Consider the following 25,532-nt stretch of genomic DNA (forward strand, 5'->3'; position numbering starts at 1 on the left):
GATTACTGAAGTCTAAATGCAAGGTCACATCAGTGAAGTTTACCAAATGCCGACCCACCATTCTTGTCTAGAAGTCCCTCTAAATTGCTTACTGTAAATGCCAAGTTTAAAGTGACACAAGTATTCTCTCCCACCTGTGGTCAAACTAAGGATGTGATTCATACCTACGAGGGGTAGTCATAAAGTCTTAATTATCACCTGGAATCTCTATGAAATCTGGTATTATTATTAGTTCTTCTCTTCTTGTTCATCCTTTAATGCAAAAATTTTTTTCCAAAAAAAAAAAAAAAATCTCCTTCTGCTCCTCTGAACAGTCCATGAAGGCCCAATGGTACCAACCAGATGCTGTGTCATCCTGAGCCATTAGGCATCACTGGATGTGGATACAGAGGAGTATGTGGTTAGCACACCACTCTCATGGCCATTGTCAGTTTTTGCGACTAGTAGTCAGCAGTGTGGCTATGTGGGAAATGTTCTACCTCAAAAATTCTGTAAACATCTGCCACATAATGTTTCCTTCAGCCAAGGAAGATGGCAGAAGTCACTGGGTGCCTGCTCAGCAGGAGACTATAAGACAAAATTTGACTAGAAGCAATATGTGTGAGTATGTCCCACAAAAAAAAGAACACCTTGGACAGCTTTTCATGAAACTCCATCTTCACCTCATCAGGAGATGTCCAGTGTGTCCTGTTGGAAATTAATCCATCACTGATTTTCACTTTATCCACTATCTCCTTGATTGTGATACACCAACCTTCTTGCACCAGAGGTCTCACTTCTCTTGTGATTCCTAGTTCTTGTTTGTCTTCAAATGCAAAAATTGCATGATTGCACAATACCCTGCTTTACCAATGGGCACTGCCATTTTGTTTTGCCTCCTCTACAGTACTTTTGCATGAGTATATTTCAATATGTACCAGGACTGCAGACATGTACCAATGTACAAACAAAAAATTAACAACATGGCTTTACTTTTTGAGGTGAAGATTAAGGCTTTACATACACCCCTGGTAATGAGCCTGTTAACAGGGTGTTAAACCACTGTGTATAGATGGCTGTATGTGAAGTTGCTGAAGTTTAATGAAGGGAAAGTTTGAAGCCCATTCCCTTTTAGGTCAAATTTAGGGTTGAGAGACATGACACACAAGCTGGAATACAGCTAAAGAAATGTAGTATCCATTTATATTCATTTCTCTTATCCACTTCCAATATGTACGAAGCTTACTGAAGCTGTTGAGAACATAGTTTAGAGACATAAGCTCAACATAATCTATTTGGGCTATGTACAAGCAGTAAGCATTTCATTCCATGCCACACAAAACCACAAATCCTGCTCTAGCCTCTAACTACACCTCAATTGTAGATAACTACCATGCTTCCATTACACATAAGACATGCATTTACTGCAAGACATGCAGAACAAATATCCAATTCAAGTAATGTGAAAATAAGCATATTATGTGTTCATACCTGAACATTATAGACAGAATTTGATACCTCAGATGGAAGAGCAAATGTCACTTGAGGCTGTATACGCTGAGTAACCTGAAAAATAATTTTTATAATTCTTTCATTCAGTCTTCTTTATTAATAGAGTTGTAGGAATCTTTTTCCCCTGTAAGTGATTTTGATGTGTTTGGAACAGAAAAAACATTAAAACATTTAAATCTAATTATGTTTAAATAGTGAGTTCCAATACAACTCAAGTATCACTTGTGTGCTTTTACTTTGAATAATATCCTAGGTTAAGTCTGAGCATATAGATTTTTTATTGAAAATATAATAGTCCTGAATGGTTACACTGCTCTGCATTCCTATAAGAGCCTATGTATATAAGTCCCTTTTTTTAACTCTTTTAATGATCTATGAAAGCTAAGTAAGAAACTCATTACTTATGTGTTTTATTTTGTTATTCTGATAAGTCTAATTTTATGAATACAATGAATATTAATTTGGCAGTATGTAGCATTCCCTTCAACTGCCATGAAAATAGCAACCCACTGCAGTGTGGATTTCACAAGCTACAGTTTCACAGCTCCTAATGTGTTGTTAACTTGTTCATGCCAGAAATTCTCCTCTGGTTCCTGACATGTTAACTCATTTGTGCCAGATGTTTCCTGCATGCTCCTCACTTGTTACGCTGATCAAGGGAGTAACTTTCATTTAGTGTTTGCTGCCACAGTTGTGTAATATTACTCACCTGCCATACATTCTCATAGGGGCTGAGAATATTATCTGCTAGGTTAACTTACCAAATACACTGACAAAGCAGCACAGACATGAACACACTTCCCACAAAAAGTTACTAATGTCAGCTCATGGCTTGGTTTTTCTGTGCTGTGTCACAGGAAGAAAGTGAGTGAAATATGAGATTCAAAATAATATATAGAAATTAAAAGACATTCATAATGCACAAAGAGAGTGACATTGCCATTTCTTCCAAATCTGAAGTAGACAAAATGTCATGAGGACTGAAACTAAAGCAACCAGATATCCTCATCCAACATTACTGAGTGAATTCTGCTTTCATAACTTCAGTTCATCCCCCTGCTCTGTGTCTGAAAAATTCATCTGAAGAGGAACAGTGACAGTCTAAAGGAAAAGACTATTCATTCATGCCCCTCAAATGTAGTGAATTGTTATTTTTAAGGACGTGCAAACGATAAACTATTTTTGTCATTTTTTGATGAGACTTTCAAGAGTGAAATGTCCATTTTAACCACATAAAATATTTTCTTCATTTTCTATTTTCAGTAAATAAATTCCTTTTACAAATGTTTTGTTCAGTAATGTAATCCCAGAAACATAAAAAAGATTTGGAGAAAAACCATGAGAAATATTGATGAACTCTAAAACAGAGAACATAAGAACATAAGTGGGCATGCAGAACAATTGGGCCTCCGGGGTACGCTGTTTATTGACCTGAGTTTTAGGCAGGCAAGTGGTCTCCTCTCTCTTCTCTTCTCTTCTCTCTCTCTCTCTCTCTCTCTCTCTCTCTCTCTCTCTTTCTCTCCTCTCCCAGTGTTACAAAGGTTGAATATTCATCCTAACTGTTATAAAGTAATAATCACCTTAATGTCAATACGATATTTTTATAGCCAAGAAACGTATCTATCAGTTTTATGACCCTTGATTCGTGTTCTTGTGCAATTCCTGTTATGTACACATGTCTAACTAAAATAGTATTTTCAGCTATGAATATGCTAATTTAATAATAGTATCCACTTACAGTAGGAATCACTGATCTGTCAGAAGCACTCACTACTATTGACTCAGACCCTGTGAAGAACTTTTTGGAATCACTGATCTGAAAAAGATTTTTAAAAGTTCACAGCATTATTCCACAATGCCAATTTGGAAACAAAACAATGTGTAAGTCAACATAATATCTGTTAGTCAATTTATCAGGAATACCATGCACTAAACAGACACACATTTGATACCCAATGTAAATATTAACATAATATTGCCTGTCATCAGCAGCACTCTGTGTAATATCAGATCACTTGGGCCAAATAAATAAATAAATAAAACTTCCTAATGAAATGAAAGGCACATGTGCTTGAACAAATGTAAATTTCATTATTGATTTCTTACCATTGAATCATCACAGATAAGACCTTAGTAATTACAGTTCTCAGTAAAACATACATATATAAATAAATCATTTTTTTATGAGACATCGATTACCAAGAAGAAATCTTACTGCTTACTCAAACAACCCAAAAATGATAACTGTAATGACAATTATCAAATCACATAATTATCCAAAATGTTCTCCAACATTATGATGCTATTTATATATGCATCTCTAATGATGCTATTTATATACGCATCTCTACCTCTCTTAAACGGTACCAGTATCTTCTGCACAATACATCCAATACTCAGTTAACTCTTGCCTCTGTGTCAAAACATTTCCTACCACTGCCACTGCTTTAATTACAATGCATACTTTCTAGTGTTGCTGTTACATGGATTATTGCAATCAGTAGTAGCAGTAGTAGTGTTAGTATTAGTATTAGCTGTAACTTGTTCATCATCTTGAGTGTGCCATGCAATGTTGGTTAGAAAAGGTCCTAATGTTGACAGTAAAACAATTACAAATTATAAATAATAAGCTATGTATCATCTCTATGTTGGTTCAATTCATTCACACATTTTGCCTTCATTCTTCTATTCCTGTTATTCTATTAAAATTGTCATTTGTACTATACACTGTATGTGAGCATTTAATCAAAAATTCTTGAAATAGAGGTCTAAATTTTTTCAATTCACATTTTACTGAATGAGTTTACAAAGGTTACAAACTAGTTGCAATGTTCTAAATACCTTTACATTTTCATTATATCATATCACATTTAAATCATTTTGTAATAGTCTCTTCATACCCTAAGTCCATTTTTAACAGTTACAAGATCAGTTGTATTTTTTATTGAATTTTCACTTTTATTTTGTACTGTAATTGTGTACAAATAACTTCCTGAATGGTTAAAGTATTTCAAATCTATCAATAGCCAAATTCTGTCACTTACTGCACCGAGCTTATCATCTGTAAAATGAATTCTTCATTCTTTAATGAAATGCGTGCTGATATGAAACTTCTTGGCCAATTAAAAACATGTACCAGACTGAGGCTCAAACTTGCACCTTTGACTTTCACAGACAAGTTCTCTACCTATTGAGCTAACCAAGCATGACTCAAAACCATCCTCACAGCTTTACTTCTGCCAATACCTCATCTCTTATAAGCAGAGTATAGAAAAATGACAAATTTAGAAATTTTATGAACAGCTGAAAGCAAGGGGAAACTACGTCCGTAATTTTTCCCGAGGGCATGCAGCTTTACTGTATGGATAAATGATGATGGAGTCCTCTTGGGTAAACTATTCCATTCGGATCTCCGGGCAGGGACTACTCAAGAGGACGTCGTTATCAGGAAAAAGAAAACTGCCGTTCTACGGATCGGAGCGTGGAATGTCGGATCCCTTAACCGGGCAGGTAGATTAGAAAATTTAAAAAGGGAAATGGATAGGTTAAAGATAGATATAGTGGGAATTAGTGAAGTTCGGTAGCAGGAGGAACAAGACTTTTGGTCAGGTGAATACAGGGTTATAAACACAAATTCAAATAGGGGTAATGCAGGAGTAGGTTTAATAATGAATAAAAAAATAGGAGTGCGGGTAAGCTACTACAAACAGCATAGTGAACGCATTATTGTGGCCAAAATAGACACGAATCCCATGCCTACTACAGTAGTACAAGTTTATATGCCAACTACCTCTGCAGATGATGAAGAAATTGAAGAAAAGTATGATGAGATAAAAGAAATTATTCAGGTAGTGAAGGGAGACGAAAATGTAATAGTCACGGGTGACTGGAATTCGAGAGTAGGAAAAAGGAGAGAAGGAAACATAGTAGGTGAATATGGATTGGGGCTAAGAAATGAAAGAGGCAGCCACCTGGTAGAGCTTTGCACAGAGCATAACTTAATCATAGCTAACACTTCGTTCAAGAAACATGAAAGAAGGTTGTATACATGGAAGAATCCTGGAGATACTAGAAGGTAACAGATAGATTATATAATGGTAAGACAGAGATATAGGAACCAGGTTTTAAATTCTAAGACATTTCCAGGGGCAGATGTGGACTATGACCACAATCTATTGGTTATGAACTGTAGATTAAAACTGAAGAAACTGCAAAAAGGTGGGAATTTAAGTAGATGGGACCTGGATAAACTGAAAGAACCAGAGGTTGTACAGAATTTCAGGGAGAGCATAAGGGAACAATTGACAGGAATGTGGGAAAGAAGTACAGTAGAAGAAGAATGGGTAGATCTGAGGGATGAAGTAGTGAAGGCAGCAGAGGATCAAGTAGGTAAAAAGACGAGGGCTAGTAGAACTCCTTGGGTAACAGAAGAAATATTGAACTTAATTGACGAAAGGAAAAAATATAAAAATGCAGTAAGAGAAGCAGGCAAAAAGGAATACAGACGTCTCAACAATGAGAACGACAGGAAGTGCAAAATGGCTCAGCAGGGATGGCTAGAGGACAAATGTAAGGATGTAGAGGCTTATCTCACTAGGGGTAAGATAGACATTGCCTACAGGAAAATTAAAGAGACCTTTGGAGAAAAGAGAACCACTTGTATGAATATCAAGAGCTCAGATGGAAACCCAGTTCTAAGCAAAGAAGGGAAAGCAGAAAGGTGGAAGGAGTATATAGATGGTCTATACAGGGGCGATGTTCTTGAGGACAATATTATGGAAATGGAAGAGGAGGTAGGTGAAGATGAAATGGGAGATATGATACTGCGTGAAGAGTTTGACAGAGCACTGAAAGACCTAAGTCGAAACAAGGCCCCGGGAGTAGACAACATTCCATTAGAACTACTGACAGCCTTGGGAGAGCCAGTCCTGACAAAACTCTACCATCTGGTGAGCAAAATTTATGAGACAGGTGAAACACCCTCAGACTTCAAGAAGAATATAATAATTCCAATTCCAAAGAAAGCAGGTGTTGACAGATGTGAAAATTACCGAACTATCAGTTTAATAAGTCACGGCTGCAAAATACTAACACGAATTCTTTACAGACGAATGGAAAAATTGGTAGAAGCCGACCTCGGGGAAGATCAGTTTGGATTTCGCAGAAATATTGGAACACGTGAGGCAATACTGACCCTACGACTTATCTTAGAAGCTAGATTAAGAAAAGACAAACCTACACTTATAGCATTTGTAGACTTAGAGAAAGCTTTTGACAATGTTGACTGGAATACTCTCTTTCAAATCCTGAAGGTGACAGGGGTAAAATGCAGGGAGTGAAAGGCTATTTACAATTTGTACAGAAACCAGCTGGCAGTTATAAGAGTCGAGGGACATGAAAGGGAAGCAGTGGTTGGGAAGGGAGTGAGACAGGGTTGTAGCCTCTCCCCGATGTAATTCAATCTGTGTATTGAGCAAGCAGTAAAGGAAACAAAAGAAAAATTCAGGGTAGGTATTAAAATCCATGGAGAAGAAATAAAAACTTTGAGGTTCGCCGATGACATTGTAATTCTGTCAGAGACAGCAAAGGACTTGGAAGAGCAATTGAACGGAATGGACAGTGTCTGGAAAGGAGGATATAAGATGAACATCAACAAAAGCAAAACGAGGATAATGGAATGTAGTCGAATTAAATCGGGTGATGCTGAGGGAATTCGATTAGGAAATGAGGCACTTAAAGTAGTAAAGGAGTTTTGCTATTTGGGTAGCAAAATAACTGATGATGGCCGAAGTAGAGAAGATATAAAATGTAGACTGGCAATGGCAAGGAAAGCATTTCTGAAGAAGAGAAATTTGTTAACATCGAGTATAGATTTAAGTGTCAGGAAGTCGTTTCTGAAAGTATTTGTATGGAGTGCAGCCATGTATGGAAGTGAAACATGGACGATAAATAGTTTGGACAAGAAGAGAATAGAAGCTTTTGAAATGTGGTGCTACAGAAGAATGCTGAAGATTAGATGGGTAGATCACATAACTAATGATGAAGTATTGAATAGAATTGGGGAGAAGAGGAGTATGTTCAAAAATGGCTCTGAGCACTATGGGACTCAACTTCTCAGGTCATTAGTCCCCTAGAACTTAGAACTAGTTAAACCTAACTAACCTAAGGACATCACACACATCCACGCCCGAGGCAGGATTCGAACCTGCGACCGTAGCAGCCGCACGGTTCCGGACTGAGCGCCTAGAAACGCTAGACCATCGCGGCCGGCGAGGAGTATGTGGCACGACTTGACAAGAAGAAGGGACCGGTTAGTAGGACATGTTCTGAGGCATCAAGGGATCACAAATTTAGCATTGGAGGGCAGTGTGGAGGGTAAAAATCGTAGAGGGAGACCAAGAGATGAATACACCAAGCAGATTCAGAAGGATGTGGGTTGCAGTAAGTACTGGGAGATGAAGAAGCATGCACAGGATAGGGTAGCATGGAGAGCTGCATCAAACCAGTCTCAGGACTGAAGACCACAACAACAACAACAACATTATATCCGTAGTTTTTCACAAGGTTGGATTTAGGAAAATGCAGTACCATAATTGAATGAGAATGGCATAAAATGTGTGCCACCTGTGGCTGTCTGTTTCAAAAGCCATTTAATACCTCAGGAATTGAAACCAAACTTTCACTGTTACTCAATTTTAGTAATGTAGTAAACAGAAACAATTTGTGTACAATGCCTTCCATCTGAGTAATTAAATTATTATTGTGGAAACTGAAGCACTTTCACAAGAGGAAGAACCAAAAGACTAATATCAGTAATACATATATCAATGGCATCATGAAGAAATCATTGAAGGAACAGCAATCAGGTTGAATATGACTGTTTTCATCACATGTAATAAAACAGTTCATTTTATTTTAGACAAACTTGATATCATAACTTCTACTCAAGTAGTTAAAATGCATTCACATGAGAACTGACTCATCGCAGACAACTGTCTCAGTGTCAGGTGAAATTTTACAGTTTTAGAGTTGGATAAAAATGACAAAAAAAGGAACAAAATTTAGCCCTTACATTTACTTGAACACATATTTGCTTCTTTAAATGGAAGCCACTTAATTAAGCTGCAAAGGAAGTAGAGAAGTATAACATAAAATGGGTAGCATTTAGTAACCTGTTAACAGAAAAATTGCAAATATTTATCACTGTTATTAAACCAGTCAGTGTATGTAGATCATGGTATAAAATGCAATTAAAAACTAAAAAACATGTCAACTCCATAATTCAGTTAAATGAAGTTAAGACAAAAGCAGAGGAAAGAAAGAATCCAAAGGCCTCAGATGACTTAAATTGTATTTCAAAAACAAACTAATACCCTAATTTACTTTAGAACGACAACAATAAGTATGAGGAAAGTACAGTTATTATAATCTCGCAAGACATGAAGCTCTGCACATTGCTTAATGATGATGACATCATTTTGGATAAAATATTCTGGAGATAAGCAGTCCCCCATTTTGGTCTCTGGGTGGGGCCTATTCAGGGGGACTTCGTTAGAAGAAAAGACAATTCCAGCATTCTATGTGTTGGAACAAAGAACGTTAGAACCCTCACTTGTGTTGACAGGTTTCAGAATTTGAAAGGAAATGGATAAACTGAAGTCAGATACAGTGAGAATTAGTGAACCGCAGTTGCAGGAAGAACATAATTTCTCTTGACTGATTAGTGTTACTAACATTAAATAAAAACAGGGATAATTCAGGAATAAGTCTCAGAATAAATAAGAAGGTAAGAATTCAGATGACCTGTTATGAACAGCAAAATGAACAGATTATCATTGTCAAGACAGATGCAAAAGTATGACACCCCACTGCAGTACATGTATACAAATTATGTAGTACATTAAGGGCAATGAAATTTTAAATGTGATGGGAAACTGGATATTGATAGTGGGAAAAGGAAGAGAAGGAAAAACACTAGGTGAACATGGACTGAGGAATAGGAATGAAAGCAACCCAGCAGAGCACAGTTTAGTTATTGTTAACATTTAATTTAAAAATCATGAAAGAAGGTTGTGTATGTGGCAGAAACCTAGGTTTTAAACTATAAAACATTTCTAAGGAATGTGGAGTCTGACTATGTTTCATTATTTATGAAATATAGATTACCGTTGAAGAAACTGTGAAAGGTCAGAAAACTTAGAAGATAGGACCTGGAAAACTTGATAAGACATTTATGAGCGATAAGAATGCAATATAAGAACAATACGTAACTTTAAAAGATGAAATAATTAAGGTAGCAAAAGAAAAAAACTGAGTAAAAGACAAGACCCAGCAAAAATACCTTAATAATACAACAGATACTAAATTTGTACTAAGAGGAAAATTTTCTTGAGAAAACTATAAAATTATGAAACAGAATTGCTAACTTTTATTTACCTCAAGAAGTTGAAATGTTAGTGCTGTTAACAGGCATATATGGGGAAGAGTCAAATGAAAACCTTAAAAAAATAAACATTTGATTCCCTGTGTCACTGTTCTGTAAGTTGGAAGTACAGTTACAGACATTTACAGAATGGCCAGAAGGTAGTAACATACTGCAGAAAAATTAAACACAGCCACAATACCAGTTTACAATGGCTGCTACACTTGCAATATGCAACAACAAACAACAATGTTCTGTCATATATTTCCGAGCCATGAAGGTGAAAAACCTATCAAAATACATTGGCAAAAAGAAGTCCTGTATGGTGAGGCATTTCTAAAACTGCAGAAAATTTATGAGTGAAGTAGTAACTTCAGAAATGACATGACTTCTGCGGCATATGCTCCCTGCCCAAGCCAACCACACCACATAATGACACCACAATCGGATGCTCAAGTCATTGTGAAGGATAATGAATGAGTGATGGTGGATGAAACACCTGCAGATCTGAACATGGCTCAAAACATCATATTATTCAAAATGTGACTAGGTTTTGCAAGGTGGGTGCTGTGGCATCTCACTCCAGAATTGAAAGAATGACATGTTGCTGTATGTGAAGAACTTTTGCAGCATTCTGAGGGCTTCTTTGTGAAGATCATTACAGGAGATGAAATCTTAGAATCCCCCTACAACCTAAAATCAAGAGTACAAACAGGGAATAGTGTAATTCCTCAACAACAAATCTGAGTGCCCAGACATGTGCAAAGAGTTTGTGCTGATTCTCTTTTGGGGTGCATGGGGTGTAATCCTGTAATACTATAATCCTAGCGGAAACACCATCTCCAGTGTGTCATACTCTGGCCTGTTGAAAAATAATCTTTAGGCTACAATCAGAACAAATTGACATGGACATTCTGAAATTAGATGTCATTTTGCAACATGACAATGCTGAACCTCATTCTGCCTGTACAAGATCGTAACTGTTACAGACAACAGACATTCACTTTAATACTCTTCCACATGCACCTTACTCAGAAAATGTCACCCCAAGTGATTACCACATGTTTGTACTACTCAAAGGGGTGAATGGAGGAAACAAAATTGTTCCAAAGATGATGTGCACCACACAGTGCAGAGTGGTTGCATAAGCAACAAGAATTTTTCTCCATAACAAAAAAGGAAGTGCATTCACTGTCAGGAAAACTATGTCAAAAAGTGATACACTTGTGTTCCACTTCTGTTCAACTAGTCACATGTAAAAAATTATTTAACGCTTTCATTTGATTTATCCTTTATACTTGTATGAGGGGCAGTCATATGAAAACTGAATACCTACCACAATGGAACCATGGAATGGTCCATTCAAAAGTAATCACTACACGCATTTAAACATTTATCCTACTGGGGTAAATTTCTGTTTCATAGAACAAGGTTAACCAATGACAAATCCACTATCACACTTATTCTTGCACTTCCCCGTTCGATTGAAACTGATATCCATGCATGGTTTTCTTCAGGTTGCCAAAGATGTGAAATCCATGTAGTGAAAGATTGGGGCTGTACAGAGGACATTGCAGTGTTTCCAACCAAATCACTGAAGCATAGCCTTTATCCAATTGGCAGTGTGGAGCCAGGTGCCATCATGCAACAGGATGATTCCATACAACAGCTTTCCTGGGCATTTTGGCTTTACGGAGCATCAAAGTTAGTGCAAAGTGTCTTCATAGTACTGTGCAATGATTTTGACTCCATGCTCAAGGCCGCTGCAATTGAAGAAGAATATCATCATGACCTTAGCAGAACTTGTGTGAACAGCTTTGGACTTCTTTGGTGCAGGAGACGTGGGATGTTTCCAATGTTGGCTTTGCCATTTGCCCTGCTGTTGGACAGTGACTGAATCTCTCATTTAAAATCCACTTAGTAGAGCATTAATCTCCCACAACCAAATAAAACATTGGTCTGGTTTCTGAATCAGCTAATGTTTTTAGAAGAGTAAAATTCCTGATTTTGGTTGTTATGTTTACTTAAAAAGCAGCATTAATGTTTGTATATGGTATCCATACATGCACGAGAACATTTATTGAAAACCTGTTTAAATACAACAAAAGTTTGTATGATGATAGAATTTAATGATATTTCCTCCTGTGTTTCACAAAACTTTCAAATTTTTATCAGGGTAATAGACTTTTGTAGTGGCTAGTTGTTAGTTTCTCGCATATCCCTTGCACTAGCACTGTGCAAGTCAGTTTCACATGATTGTTCAATCAATGTCAATTCTATATCAAATGCTTCAGTATATGGGAAATCTCAAGCCCTACCCTTTCAAATTCTTCAAAATAAATCTCCGCGTGACCTCAACAGCCAATGCTTCACCTCCAAATGTAAGATGACCCCTAGAAATGTGAGACCCCTATGTACTCTACTAAACAATATAAAAATATAATAGAGGGAAACATTCCACGTGGGAAAAATATATCTAAAAACAAAGATGTGTGACTTACCGAATGAAAGCGCTGGCAGGTCGATAGACACACAAACAAACACAAACACACACACAAAATTCAAGCTTTCGCAACAACCTGTTGCCTCATCAGGAAAGAGGGAAGGAGAGGGAAAGACGAAAGATGAAAGGATGTGGGTTTTAGGGAGAGGGTAAGGAGTCATTCCATTCCCGGGAGCGGAAAGACTTACCTTAGGGGGAAAAAAGGACAGGTATACACTCGCACACACACACATATCCATCCACACATATACAGACACAAGCAGACATATTTAGAGACAAAGAGTTTGGGCAGAGATGTCAGTCGAAGCAGAAGTGAAGAGGCAAAGATGATGTTGAATGACAGGTGAGGTATAAGTGGCGGCAACTTGAAATTAGCGGAGACTGAAGCCTGGTGGGTAACAGGAAGAGGGGATATATTGAAGAGCAAGTTCCCATCTCCGGAGTTCGGATAGGTTGGTGTTGGTGGGAAGTATCCAGATAACCCGGACGGTGTAACACTGTGCCAAGATGTGCTGGCCGTGCACCAAGGCATGTTTAGCCACAGGGTGATCCTCATTACCAACAAACACTGTCTGCCTGTGTCCATTCATGCGAATGGACAGTTTGTTGCTGGTCATTCCCACATAGAATGCATCACAGTGTAGGCAGGTCAGTTGGTAAATCACGTGGGTGCTTTCACATGTGGCTCTGCCTTTGATCGTGTACACCTTCCGGGTTACAGGACTGGAGTAGGTGGTGGTGGGAGGGTGCATGGGACAGGTTTTACACCGGGGGCGGTTACAAGGATAGGAGCCAGAGGGTAGGGAAGGTGGTTTGGGGATTTCATAGGGAAACCACCTTCCCTACCCTCTGGCTCCTATCCTTGTAACCGCCCCCGGTGTAAAACCTGTCCCATGCACCCTCCCACCACCACCTACTCCAGTCCTGTAACCCGGAAGGTGTACACGATCAAAGGCAGAGCCACATGTGAAAGCACCCATGTGATTTACCAACTGACCTGCCTACACTGTGATGCATTCTATGTGGGAATGACCAGCAACAAACTGTCCATTCGCATGAATGGACACAGGCAGACAGTGTTTGTTGGTAATGAGGATCACCCTGTGGCTAAACATGCCTTGGTGCACTGCCAGCACATCTTGGCACAGTGTTACACCGTCCGGGTTATCTGGATACTTCCCACCAACACCAACCTATCCGAACTCCGGAGATGGGAACTTGCTCTTCAGTATATCCCCTCTTCCCGTTACCCACCAGGCCTCAGCTCCGCTAATTTCAAGTTGCTGCCACTCATACCTCACCTGTCATTCAACATCATCTTTGCCTCTTCACTTCTGCTTCGACTGACATCTCTGCCCAAACTCTTTGTCTCTAAATATGTCTGCTTGTGTCTGTATATGTGTGGATGGATATGTGTGTGTGTGCGAGTGTATACCTGTCCTTTTTTCTCCCTAAGGTAAGTCTTTCCGCTCCCGGGATTGGAATGACTCCTTACCCTCTCCCTAAAACCCACATCCTTTCGTCTTTCGTCTTTCCCTCTCCTTCTCTCTTTCCTGATGAGGCAACAGTTTGTTGCGAAAGCTTGAACTTTGTGTGTGTGTTTCTGTCTGTTTGTGTGTCTATTGTCCTGCCAGCGCTTTCGTTCGGTAAGTCACACATCTTTGTTTTTAGATAAACAATATAAAAACATTGACTTCATTAGAAATAGTTTAATCTATGAATATAAGATGACCCCATATTTTTTGAATGATGAATTAAAGAAAAAACCTCACCTTATGATCGGGTAAATATGGTAACAGCATAAAAAACTAGGATAGTGTTTATTTTTATTTGTGGCAATTGGTGTTGCTAATATTTTGCCTCCTGAATGTCAATATTGACAAGTAGATCCACGATATTAAATTTCAATGATAAAGGAGAAAATATAAAAATATAACAAATGAGGTAAGTAAAGGGAACACATCCACCAATAAAATGATGTTGGCAGAAAATGTAAACTGGCAAAATAGGAATTACTAGAGGACAAAATACGAAGTTGTAGAAGAATGCATGATTATATGAAACATAGAAACCACTTAAAGCAAAGTTAAAGAAACCTTTGGAGAAAAGAGAAGTAGCTTTATGAACATGAAGAACACACATACTTTGCCAGTATTAAGCAAAGAAGAGATTGCTGAAAGATGGAAGGAATTTAAATACAGGCTATACAAAAGAAAGAAACTTGGAGACAAAGTTATGGAAAGGGAAGAGTAAGTGAAGAAAAATAACACTGGTGATGTCGTACTGAGAGAAGAACTTGACAGAGCACTGAGAGACTTAAGTCAAAATAAAGTACCTGGAGTACATGACATTCCTTCAGAATTATTACAGTACTTGGGAGAACCATCCATGACAAAACTGTTCCAACTGATATGCACAATATATGACAGATGAAATACTCTCATACTTCATGAACAATGTAATAATACTGTGCATATTATAGAGCCACTTGTTTAATGAGCCATGGCTGCAAAACACTAAGATGAATTATCTACAGAAAGTTGGAACAACTGGTAGAAGCCAAACTGAAGGAAGATCAGTTTGGGATAAATGTAGACAGTACTAATCTGGAGTCTTATCTTAAAAGATAGACTGAAGAAAGACAAGTCCACATTTATAGCATTTGTAAATAGAGGGAGTGAAAGATTATCTCTATTGCTGAAATCAAAATGCATGAGTTAAAGGCCATGAAAGGAAAGCAGTAACTGAGAAAAGTCTGAGATAAGATTGTAGTCAGTCCCCACATTATTCAGTCTCTATAGAGCAGTGAAGGAAACAAAGGAGAAATTTGGAAAAAATAAAGTTAATGGGGAAAAAATAAAAACTTTCAAGACCCTCTAATGACACTGTAATCTATCAGAGACAGTAAAGGACTTGAAAGGTCAACTGAACAGAACCCAAGAAATTATAAGATAAACATTAATAAAGTAAAGCAACAGTAGTAGTCAAATAGGAAGTAATATATTGTAAGCAGCAGATGACTTTTTACTATTTGGGAGTAAAATAAAAGAAGATGACAGAAATAAAGAGGACATCTAACGCATACTGGCAATGGCAGGAAAAATATTTATGAAAATGAATAACTTGTTAAGATCAAATTTAAACTGAAGATTTACGAAGCCTTTTCTGAAGTTATTTGTCTAAAGTGTGGCATAATAAGGAAGTGAAATGTAGACAATAATCTGTACAGACAAGATGTTAGAGATGCTTTTGAAATGTGTTGTCATGGAATTATACTGAAGACTGGATGGGGAGCTCAGGTACCTAACAAATAGGTACTCAGTTAAATTGGGCAGAAAAGAAATTTATGGCACAGCTTGACTGAATGGGAAAATGGAACCGATGTGCTCCAGAGAGTCACTAAGTGGCACTTTGGTAAACAAGAAAACAACATCAAAGCTGACCAGGATGTCTTTTGGTGCATGTTCCCCACAAGACATCACCAGGCACTTTCAAGCATGTCTCTCCACAAGCTATTTCACATGGAATGGTAACTTCTATGAACAGCTGGAAGGTGTCACCATGGGCAGACCTCCTAGTCCAGTGGTGGCCAACTTCTTCATGGAAGATTTTGAAGCACAGGCACTGGACTTGACACCTTGTGAACATAAGGTGTGGTACAGATTTGTCAATGATACCTTCGTTGTGTGGAGCTGTGGTGAGGAACAGCTTGGTGACTTCCTAAGACACCTGAACAGCATCCATGCCAACATAAAATTATTTACCATGGAAGTAGAAAAGGATGAACAACTACCATTTCTAGATGTGCTAGTCACAAGGGATGATGAAAACCAGGGACACACCATGTATCAAAAACCAACATGCATGGACAGATATCTGCACAAATGCAAAATCACCACCTGAGCCAGAAAGAGACGTGATTAATACACTCATAATGCAAGTAAGACAAATATGTGAATCATAGCACCTGAGATGCAAAATGCAATGCCTGGAAAGTATTCTAAGGAGCAATGGGTACTCAACCATTTATATTAGAAGTATAACAGAGTCAAACACTCAGCGAAGTGACACACTGGGAAAAAGAAATGTTGGGTACAGCCTTTATGCCATACATTCCTAGAGTGATGGACAGAATCAGCCGTATACTGCACAAACATGGTGTAAAGACCATTTACTAACTGACAAAGAAGATCAAAGAATGTCTCAGATTGGCAAAGGAGAAAAGGCACCCACTTGCAATGTTGGGAATATACCATATACCATGCACATGCAGAAAAGTTTATGTTGTAATGACTGGACAATCATTCAACACCAAGATCACAGAACATAAACGACATTGCAATTTGTGGAGAAATTGGCCATGGCAGAGCACGCACTGTGTGAGGCTGACCACATAGTAAAATTCACTGACACCACAGTTCTGGCTGTAGAGAAGAGCTATCACACTTACTGTTCACAGAAGCTATAGAAATACACAAACACGAGAATAGCCCCAACAAGAAAGAAGAAAGCCTCAAGATAACAGATCCTGGATTCCCAGTGGTTGGTTGCTGTGTAGACTTTAATGAAGTCTGTGCACAAGCTGCAACAGAGTTTATAAATGACATGACTTCTTTCACACATAACTCTCCCTCTGATGTGGTAGGATAGACTTACGACACACCTAGAATAGGATGTGTTCATTTGAATCTATAGGACACATATTATACATGTGTCTTCCACAGGGAAATGACACATGTGGCAAGGTGCTGAGTGTAGTTGTGGCAGAGGATAGTCCAAGATACCTTGTAGATTAGGTGGGTGACAGAATATCACTTTGGGAGAGGTGAGAAAGGTTTTGAGAAGGGATCCTTTCAGGTAGTCATAATCACAACAGAGAATGTGCTTAGCTTGTTCCAGACCACAGTACTATTGGATAATAAGGGAGGTGCCCTTCAGTACCTAGTTAGTTAGTTAGTTAGTTGTTCCATAGATAATATTCACAATAAATATTGTGATGCAGAATGTCTCAATAAAACAAATTTAGGACACACACACACCCATGAAAAAATATTTATAAGGCTACTTACTGATCATTTACAGCTTTTTATGTAAAAACATCTGCAGCTGCAGAATTTTGCCACTTGCCAGCCACTTCACCCGTAGCAAGATGGGAATTAAATGGTGGGAGTCACAGTGCTATGGGCCATGAGAATAAACTGAGCAATTCACATGGGCAGCGTGACAGGTGTGTAAAGAGGGGCCAGCTGATGGCAGTCAGTACTGGGAGTGGACTGGCCAATTGAAAGCACACGGTGTTGCATTCTCCATTCTGTGTTTTCCATTATGTTTCCTCAGGGTACAGAGAAACTTGACACAAAAACATTAATAATGAAGGTAGAGAAAAGGCCTTGTATTTGGGACATATAGACTGCTGAATTCAAGGATTTAATCATGAAAGATACGGCATGACACAACATCTGCTGTGAATTGTTCACATAGAGAGAGAAAATTTGTTGGTAAGTAATTCTTTTCACCTCTTTTATTGCAATAATATTGTGGGTTACACAGTTTGTCAGGATTGCAACACGTTTAGTGATATAGTAAACCCAAATGTGCTGTTCAGAGACTTATCAATAGTGACAAATTGAGAGAAACCCCTATATTCTTATGTTGTTGACATCTCGCTTCTTCCGATACAATATAGTAAATAGACTAACTCAACTGTAGTTAATATGGAATCCAATAACAGGTTTTTTCACATGCAACTAAAGATGAGACAGGTAAATTATTTATGAAAATTCAAAATGATATGATTTCTGAAATCTTCATGGCGTGACTGAGCTATGACTAGATACTGGAAACATGTATAAAATACTCACCACTGATATACAGATAAATGCATAATTTGTTAACCAAAAAACAGAATATCCAGGCTGGAATACAAACAGTATTATGGAAAGTACAGATTGCTACTCACTGTAAATAGGACTCATTGAGCTGCAGGCAAGCACAACAAAAAGACTGTTACATTGAGCTTTCATTCAAAGCCTTTTTCAGCTTCGTTTCTGAGTACATCTTTGGTTGAAAGCTCAATGTGTGACAGTCTTTTCACAATACTGCTAATATATATATATATATATATATATATATATATATATATATATATATATATATATATATATATATTTTTTTTTTTTTTTTTTTTTTTTTTTTTTTTTATGTGTGATCAATGAGAATGAAGCACTGGCGGCAGCATTTGTCACGATTTGTAAGAAATAATTTCTTACAAATCGTGACAAATGATACTGTTCCTACACTCATTTTGTGAAGAAGTGGCAATAATGGCATTGATTCCTTTGCATCATATGATATAAGCCACATGATTGCCTTGGACAGTTTAGTTAGTGGAAAGAGTGATAGCTTACATCAATGAAAATAGAACACTAAACAAATGACATTCAGTAATCACAGCTGTAAAAAGGATTTCTGGATAGTATGACAGAGTCAACAGTAACAGATTAGTTTGTAAGGTACAAGCACTGAAAATAACAATCAAGACAGAAAAATAAAAGTTCAAAAATATAGTGGAAAGGGAAAGTGATATTACAGCACAAAAAATTCTGCCTTAGGTAACACTTTAGGTTTTTATGTCCTGCCAAGTACTTTACCACATACACTTACAAAATAATTAGCCTTTGTATCTCTGTTTCTTATCACTGACTCGTTCTTTTTCTTTTGACCCAGTTTGTGGTACACTCAAATCCTTTCACAGTGAATGTGTCTTCAAGTTGGTGATCATCTCTCTCACTTAAATAATTATGCAGAACACAGCATACTTCAATTATATCAATAGTAGAATCCACTGGACACATTCCATGAACAAAAACAATTAAATGTAGGAAACTGTTAGTGCAGACAAGAAAAAATTCAGTAGATGACTAACTCTATTGCTGGATCTGTGACCATCTAACTCCAGTTTTAAAATTTAAAAAACTCTTAATGCTATGTTCACTTTGAGTATGGCTGTAGCTGACTTCATAAACCACATACAAAAGGGAAATATGAGCCACAACACCACATAGTGCATGACCATAATCTTGGCAAGGTGTGTCATAACCCATAGCGGAAAACTATCAATATATATTATCTATATCTAAAAACAAAGATGATGTGCCTTACCAAATGAAAGTGCTGGCAGGTCGACAGACACACAAACAAACACAAACATACACACAAAATTCAAGCTTTCGCAACAAACTGTTGCCTCATCAGGAAAGAGGGAAGGAGAGGGAAAGACGAAAGGATGTGGGTTTTAAGGGAGAGGGTAAGGAGTCATTAGATATATTTTTCCTACGTGGAATGTTTCCCTCTATTATAAATATATATTATCTGTTTAATAGAAACCAGAAATAAGCATGGCTCTCCCTCCAGCTTTAAAAACAGTTTTGATATTTTGGCAACATTTCATTAACAACAATGTTTGCCATAAAATGTACCAAATGTAAACAGGCCAGCGACTATTTAAGCACTACATGCTTTTTTTAAATATATGCAGTGGGTTACTTAATTTCGAAGTAACATAATAACTATATGCAACAACAAAAATAGAGCAAGTTTACTATCAAGCTGTGATGTGAGACCAAAAGACACAAATGAATCACATTTCCTTATCAAATAATTTCCTCATAGTCAAATGAGATGGACTATATAGTGGAGAACACATGTGAATCCCAAAATGCTGGTTACACAAAAAGCAGAATCACATTTCCTTATCAAATAATTTTCTCATAATCAAATGAGATGGACTGTATAGTGGAGAACACATGTGAATCCCAAAATGCTGGTTACACAAAAAACAGAAGTTTTTATGAGAAACAGACTGCAGAGCTGGATGCAGCTTTGCTTCATTTAAATAAAACAAAAATTTTAGAAGCACAGCAGAATACTCATATTTGGCTCTCTGCATGCCATTTTACAGCTAGCCGCATAGCTGCAGGACTCAGCATCTCACTGCAGTATGTGTTCCATTGTGGAAACATTCTGCTCATGAGGCACCAGCCTTAAAGTGATGCTTGCAGGATGTACTTATGTGAACCCTACACATAATTCTAATTATTTTCTTATGTGTAATGAATATTTCTTGTCTAAGTGAGGACTGCCCAAGAATATTATCCCATAACACATCGGTGAATGAAAATATCCAGAACATGTTTGCTTACTGACTGTTATATTCCCAAAGTTGACAATTATTCTTATGACAAAAGTAGTCAAACCTAGTTTATGAGGATGGTTGGAAAATTAAAGGCATGCGTGAGTATGGCACAGGAGATATTTTCTGTTCTGGATTTGAACAGTTGTGCCCATCTGCCAAAGCTTTAGCTAGAACTGCATCATACTGGGCAAAGGATTGTTTCTTATTCTTTTTATCAAGTCACCTGAGAAGTGGAAGTTAACATCCAGGAAGACGGTATTCTGGGTCGAAGAGGAACAGGTGAAACAGATAGGCAAAAAGATGTTATTGCTGAGGAATGAGGGTAAAGTGTCTTGCCCCTGGGTCCACATGAGTTCAAACTTTGTTATATATATGAAGAAATATTACTGCCCACCAAATTGAGAAGCCACTGAGCAGCAGATAGGCACATAGAAAAGACAGAAAAATCACTTAGCTTTCAGAAAGAGTCTTTATAGAAGTTCACACATGCACACACACACACACACACACACACACACACACACACTAAATGATGTATTAGATTAGGAGACAATGGCAGCTTAGTGGTTCTGTCTGTGTGTGTGTGTGTGTGTGTGTGTGTGTGTGTGTGTGTGTGCTTTAGTAAAGAAATTTTATATCTGTTATGCAAGTTTGTTTGCTACTCAACAAGTCTTTTATTTAATGAAAAGCAGTGTGTCCTCATAAACACATTATATGCAAATCTTACAATGGAAAATCCAGGATGGAATGTAACAATATTAGAGAAGGAAAGTTGCGACTCACAATAGATCAGAGATGCTGAGTCACGATAGGCACATCAAAAAGATTCACACAATTATAGCTTTTGGCCATTAAGGCCTTTGTCCATAATAGACACACACACACACACAGATGCTCACGCAAATGCAACTCACACACACGTCTACAGTCTCAGACAACGGTATGTGGTTTCAGTTGCTTGAGACTGCAGATGTGTGTGTGAGTTGCATTTGTGTGAGTGTTTGTGTTTGTATGTGTGTCCATTGTTGACAAAGGCCTTAATGGCCAAAAGCTATAATTGTGAGAATCTTTTTGTTGTGCCTATCGTGACTCATCATCTCCACTATATGGTGAGTAGCAACTTTCCTTGTCTAATATTGTTATACTCAATCTTCAATTTTACATCAATGCACTGTTTTATTAAACTTTAAACAATGGAAAATTCAGGATGGGATAATGACAATATTATGAAAAGGAAAGATTGCTGCTCCCTATATGTTGAGTCATAGACAGACATACATGTTGAGCTTTCAGATAACAGGCCTTTTTCTAAAGTAGACAACACACACACAGTCACGCAAGCACAATTCATGCACACATGACCACTGTCTCTAGCCACTGAGGCTGGCTCAGTGGACACAGTGGTCATGTGTGTGTTGTTGCGCTTGTGTGAAAGTGTGTGTGTAAGGGGGCAGGGGGAGGGGGGGGGGGCACGTGCATTTGTGTATGTTGTCTACTTTAGAAAATGGCCTTTTTATTGAAAGCTCAACATTTACAGCAACCTTTTTGTTGACCCAGTCTGTGACCCAACATCTCCGCTATATGGTTAGTAACAATCTTTTCAATTTTAATGCTGAAAATATCCAAATAGTTTTATTTCTCCCCTTTCATTTGCAGATGATCAAATTATTCTCTTACAAACTATCCTCTTAGACCAACGGAATCTAGGCTGAATGAGTATTTTTTTTTTTTCGATTATAGTTTTTCCAGAATAGAAAGAGCAAGAAGAAATGTGCATAATTGCTGCAGCTTAACATCAGGAGCATAGAAGAAAAGGTAGTGAACAACAGGAATTATTGTTCAAAGGGTGTCCAATGAAAATTTATCCAAACAAGTACTTCATTAGTAAATTGAAGAAAGAAGAAATATTAGCAAACCAAATAGGAGATTGATCCAACAGAATCAAAGCTGAGCAGCAACACATCATAAGGGCTACAACATGACTGAAAGTGAAAAGGAAGAAGAGATCAGAGAAATCTCAGAATGCCAACATAACATGCAAATGACTGTCACTTAAAAGGAGGAAAAAAATGAAATAATGAGTTAACTTTGAACACACTTCTATTTTTTTAACTGCTTCTGTCCTTTACCCCAGCAGCAATGTTTTACATCCAAACACACCTTTACTCCATTGTGCACTTCAAAACTGTATCTTCTGCCCCCGTTACTGTTTGATATTGAAAATGTTTTTTTAGAAATGACTTAAAAGATTTGTTTTACTGATCTCCCTTTTATGTTTACTGTTGCTAGAGTATATATGAAACTTAGCACCTAAAAATTAAAGCACTGATATTACATTCCAGGGTGTGGAGAGAGAGGATGGCTGAATTGCAGCAGGTTAGATAACAGAAGTGATCAGTAAAAGATGAAGGGGTAATAGATGGTGAGAACTAATCACATGCTTCTTAATTATAGTTTTATTTCAGTGACAAGTTTCCCTTGAGGTGAAACAAGTGCTGTATCATTGTAGGAGATACAGAGGTGAGCGACTGTGCTGGGACTTATCCCACAATAATGCACCTGTGCTTAACATACAAAGGATTGCACTGTAATCTAAGAGTGAAATTGAAAATTAAAATGACTTTTCCAAACTTTGTCAGTGTATGCTTCAGTATATTAACTGAGTCTGCCTGTGTCTGTATATGTGCAGATGGATATGTGTGTGTGTGCAAGTGTATACCTGTCCTTTTTTCCCCCTAAGGTAAGTCTTTCTGCTCCCGGGATTGGAATGACTCCTTACCCTCTCCCTTAAAACTCACATCCTTTCGTCTTTCCCTCTCCTTCCCTCTTTCCTGATGAAGCAACTTTGGGTTGCGACAGCTTAAAATTTGTGTGTGTGTTTGTGTTTGTTAGTGTCTCTATCAACATACCAATGCTTTCGTTTGGTAAGCTACATCATCTTTGTTTATATATATATATATATATATATATATATATATATATATATATATATATATATATATATATATATATGGTTATAATAGAGGAAAACATTCCACGTAGGAAAAATATATCTAAAAACAAAGATGATGTGACTTACCAAATGAAAGTGCTGGCAGGTCGACAGACACACAAACAAACACAAACATACACACAAAATTCAAGCTTTCGCAACAAACTGTTGCCTCATCAGGAAAGAGGGAAGGAGAGGGAAAGACGAAAGGATGTGGGTTTTAAGGGAGAGGATAAGGAGTCATTCCAATCCCGGGAGCAGAAAGACTTACCTTAGGGGGAAAAAAGGACAGGTATACACTCGCACACACACACATATCCATCCACACATATACAGACACAAGTTTCTCGGCTTTTGGCAAGATCAAAGTTTGTAGTATTTGTGGCCCTTAAAAGGGCTGTTTATTAACAACTGCTTTCAATGATTATATAGAGTACAATCACCCACAATGAGACAATCTTCCAAAGAAGAAGGACCACTTGCCTTCACCCATACGTGAACACTACAATCAGAATTTATCTTACAACGTCTACGACAAGACAAAGACAAACTCCCGTGCGGAAGTAGGTAGGAACCCTCACTAGCAATAATAATCTCAGAAACCGGTATAGTACGGTAAGCTAAGATTTCCCGACATTCAAAGGATTCCAAACCAGCTCTCCCTGCATTGTTGCAAGCAACGAAAGCTACAGTTAACCATCCATTACCCAAAGTGGATGAAGAAGAAACTTTCATTATAGAAAAGTTTAACCTCGCACCACAAAATAGAGTAGGTCCATGAATAAGAACAAATTGAGAAGTTTTACCAACTCCTCTTATTTCGTTCTTTTTACCCTTCGCAGAAGATGTCGAAGCACCAAGTGTGCTGTCCACATTGACAAGTGATTTGTAAATCAGCATTGTCTTTAAATATGTCTGCTTGTGTCTGTATATATGTGGATGGATATGTGTGTGTGTGCGAGTGTATACCCGACCTTTTTTCCCCCTAAGGTAAGTCTTTCCGCTCCCGGGATTGGAATGACTCCTTACCCTCTCCCTTAAAACCCACATCCTTTCGTCTTTCCCTCTCTTTCCCTCTTTCCTGATGAGGCAACAGTTTGTTGCGAAAGCTTGAATTTTGTGTGTATGTTTGTGTTTGTTTGTGTGTCTGTCGACCTGCCAGCACTTTCATTTGGTAAGTCACATCATCTTTGTTTTTATATATATATATTGGTCTAAATTGGCATTTTTACAAAAAAAATGAAGGCACTAAATATTAGACTCAAAAAGATGAAAATTCATATATAGCCTCAGTTTGGTCTAACAATAGAGGGAAACATTCCACGTGGGAAAAATATATCTAAAAACAAAGATGATGTAACTTACCAAACGAAAGCATTGGTATGTTGATAGACACACAAACAAACACAAACACACACACAAAATTCAAGCTTTCGCAACCCACGGTTGCTTCATCAGAAAAGAGGGAAGGAGGGAAGGAGAGGGAAAGACGATAGGATGTGGGTTTTAAGGGAGAGGGTAAGGAGTCATTCCAATCCCGGGAGTGGAAAGGAAGGAGAGGGAAAGACGAAAGGATGTGGGTTTTAAGGGAGAGGGTAAGGAGTCATTCCAATTCCGGGAGCGGAAAGACTTACCTTAGGGGGAAAAAAGGACAGGTATACACTCGCGCGAGCACGCGCGCGCACACACACACACACACACACACACACACACACACACACATATCCATCTGCACATATACAGACACAAGCAGACATTTGTAAAGGCAAAGAGTTTGGACAGAGATGTCAGTCGAGGCGGAAGTACAGAGGCAAAGATGTAGTTGAATGACAGGTGAGGTATGAGCAGCGGCAACTTGAAATTAGCGGAGGTTGAGGCCTGGTGGGTAACGGGAAGAGAGGATATACTGAAGGGCAAGTTCCCATCTCCG

General features: G+C 37.9%; 1 protein-coding gene across 1 annotated transcript in view; it reads right to left on the reverse strand.

The window, feature by feature from the left end:
• Window positions 1-25,532, reverse strand: part of LOC126252285 (mucin-5AC-like) — a 519,485-nt gene that overhangs the window by 136,032 nt on the left and 357,921 nt on the right. Inside the window, exons 17-18 of the mRNA XM_049953159.1 lie at window positions 3,230-3,307; window positions 1,471-1,545 (exon numbers count right to left, since the gene is read on the reverse strand). Coding sequence (XP_049809116.1) covers window positions 1,471-1,545; window positions 3,230-3,307 — 153 coding nt within the window. The remainder of the gene's footprint in view (window positions 1-1,470; window positions 1,546-3,229; window positions 3,308-25,532) is intronic.

This window comes from Schistocerca nitens, chromosome 4 (assembly GCF_023898315.1).
Source record: "Schistocerca nitens isolate TAMUIC-IGC-003100 chromosome 4, iqSchNite1.1, whole genome shotgun sequence".
Taxonomy (NCBI): domain Eukaryota; kingdom Metazoa; phylum Arthropoda; class Insecta; order Orthoptera; family Acrididae; genus Schistocerca; species Schistocerca nitens.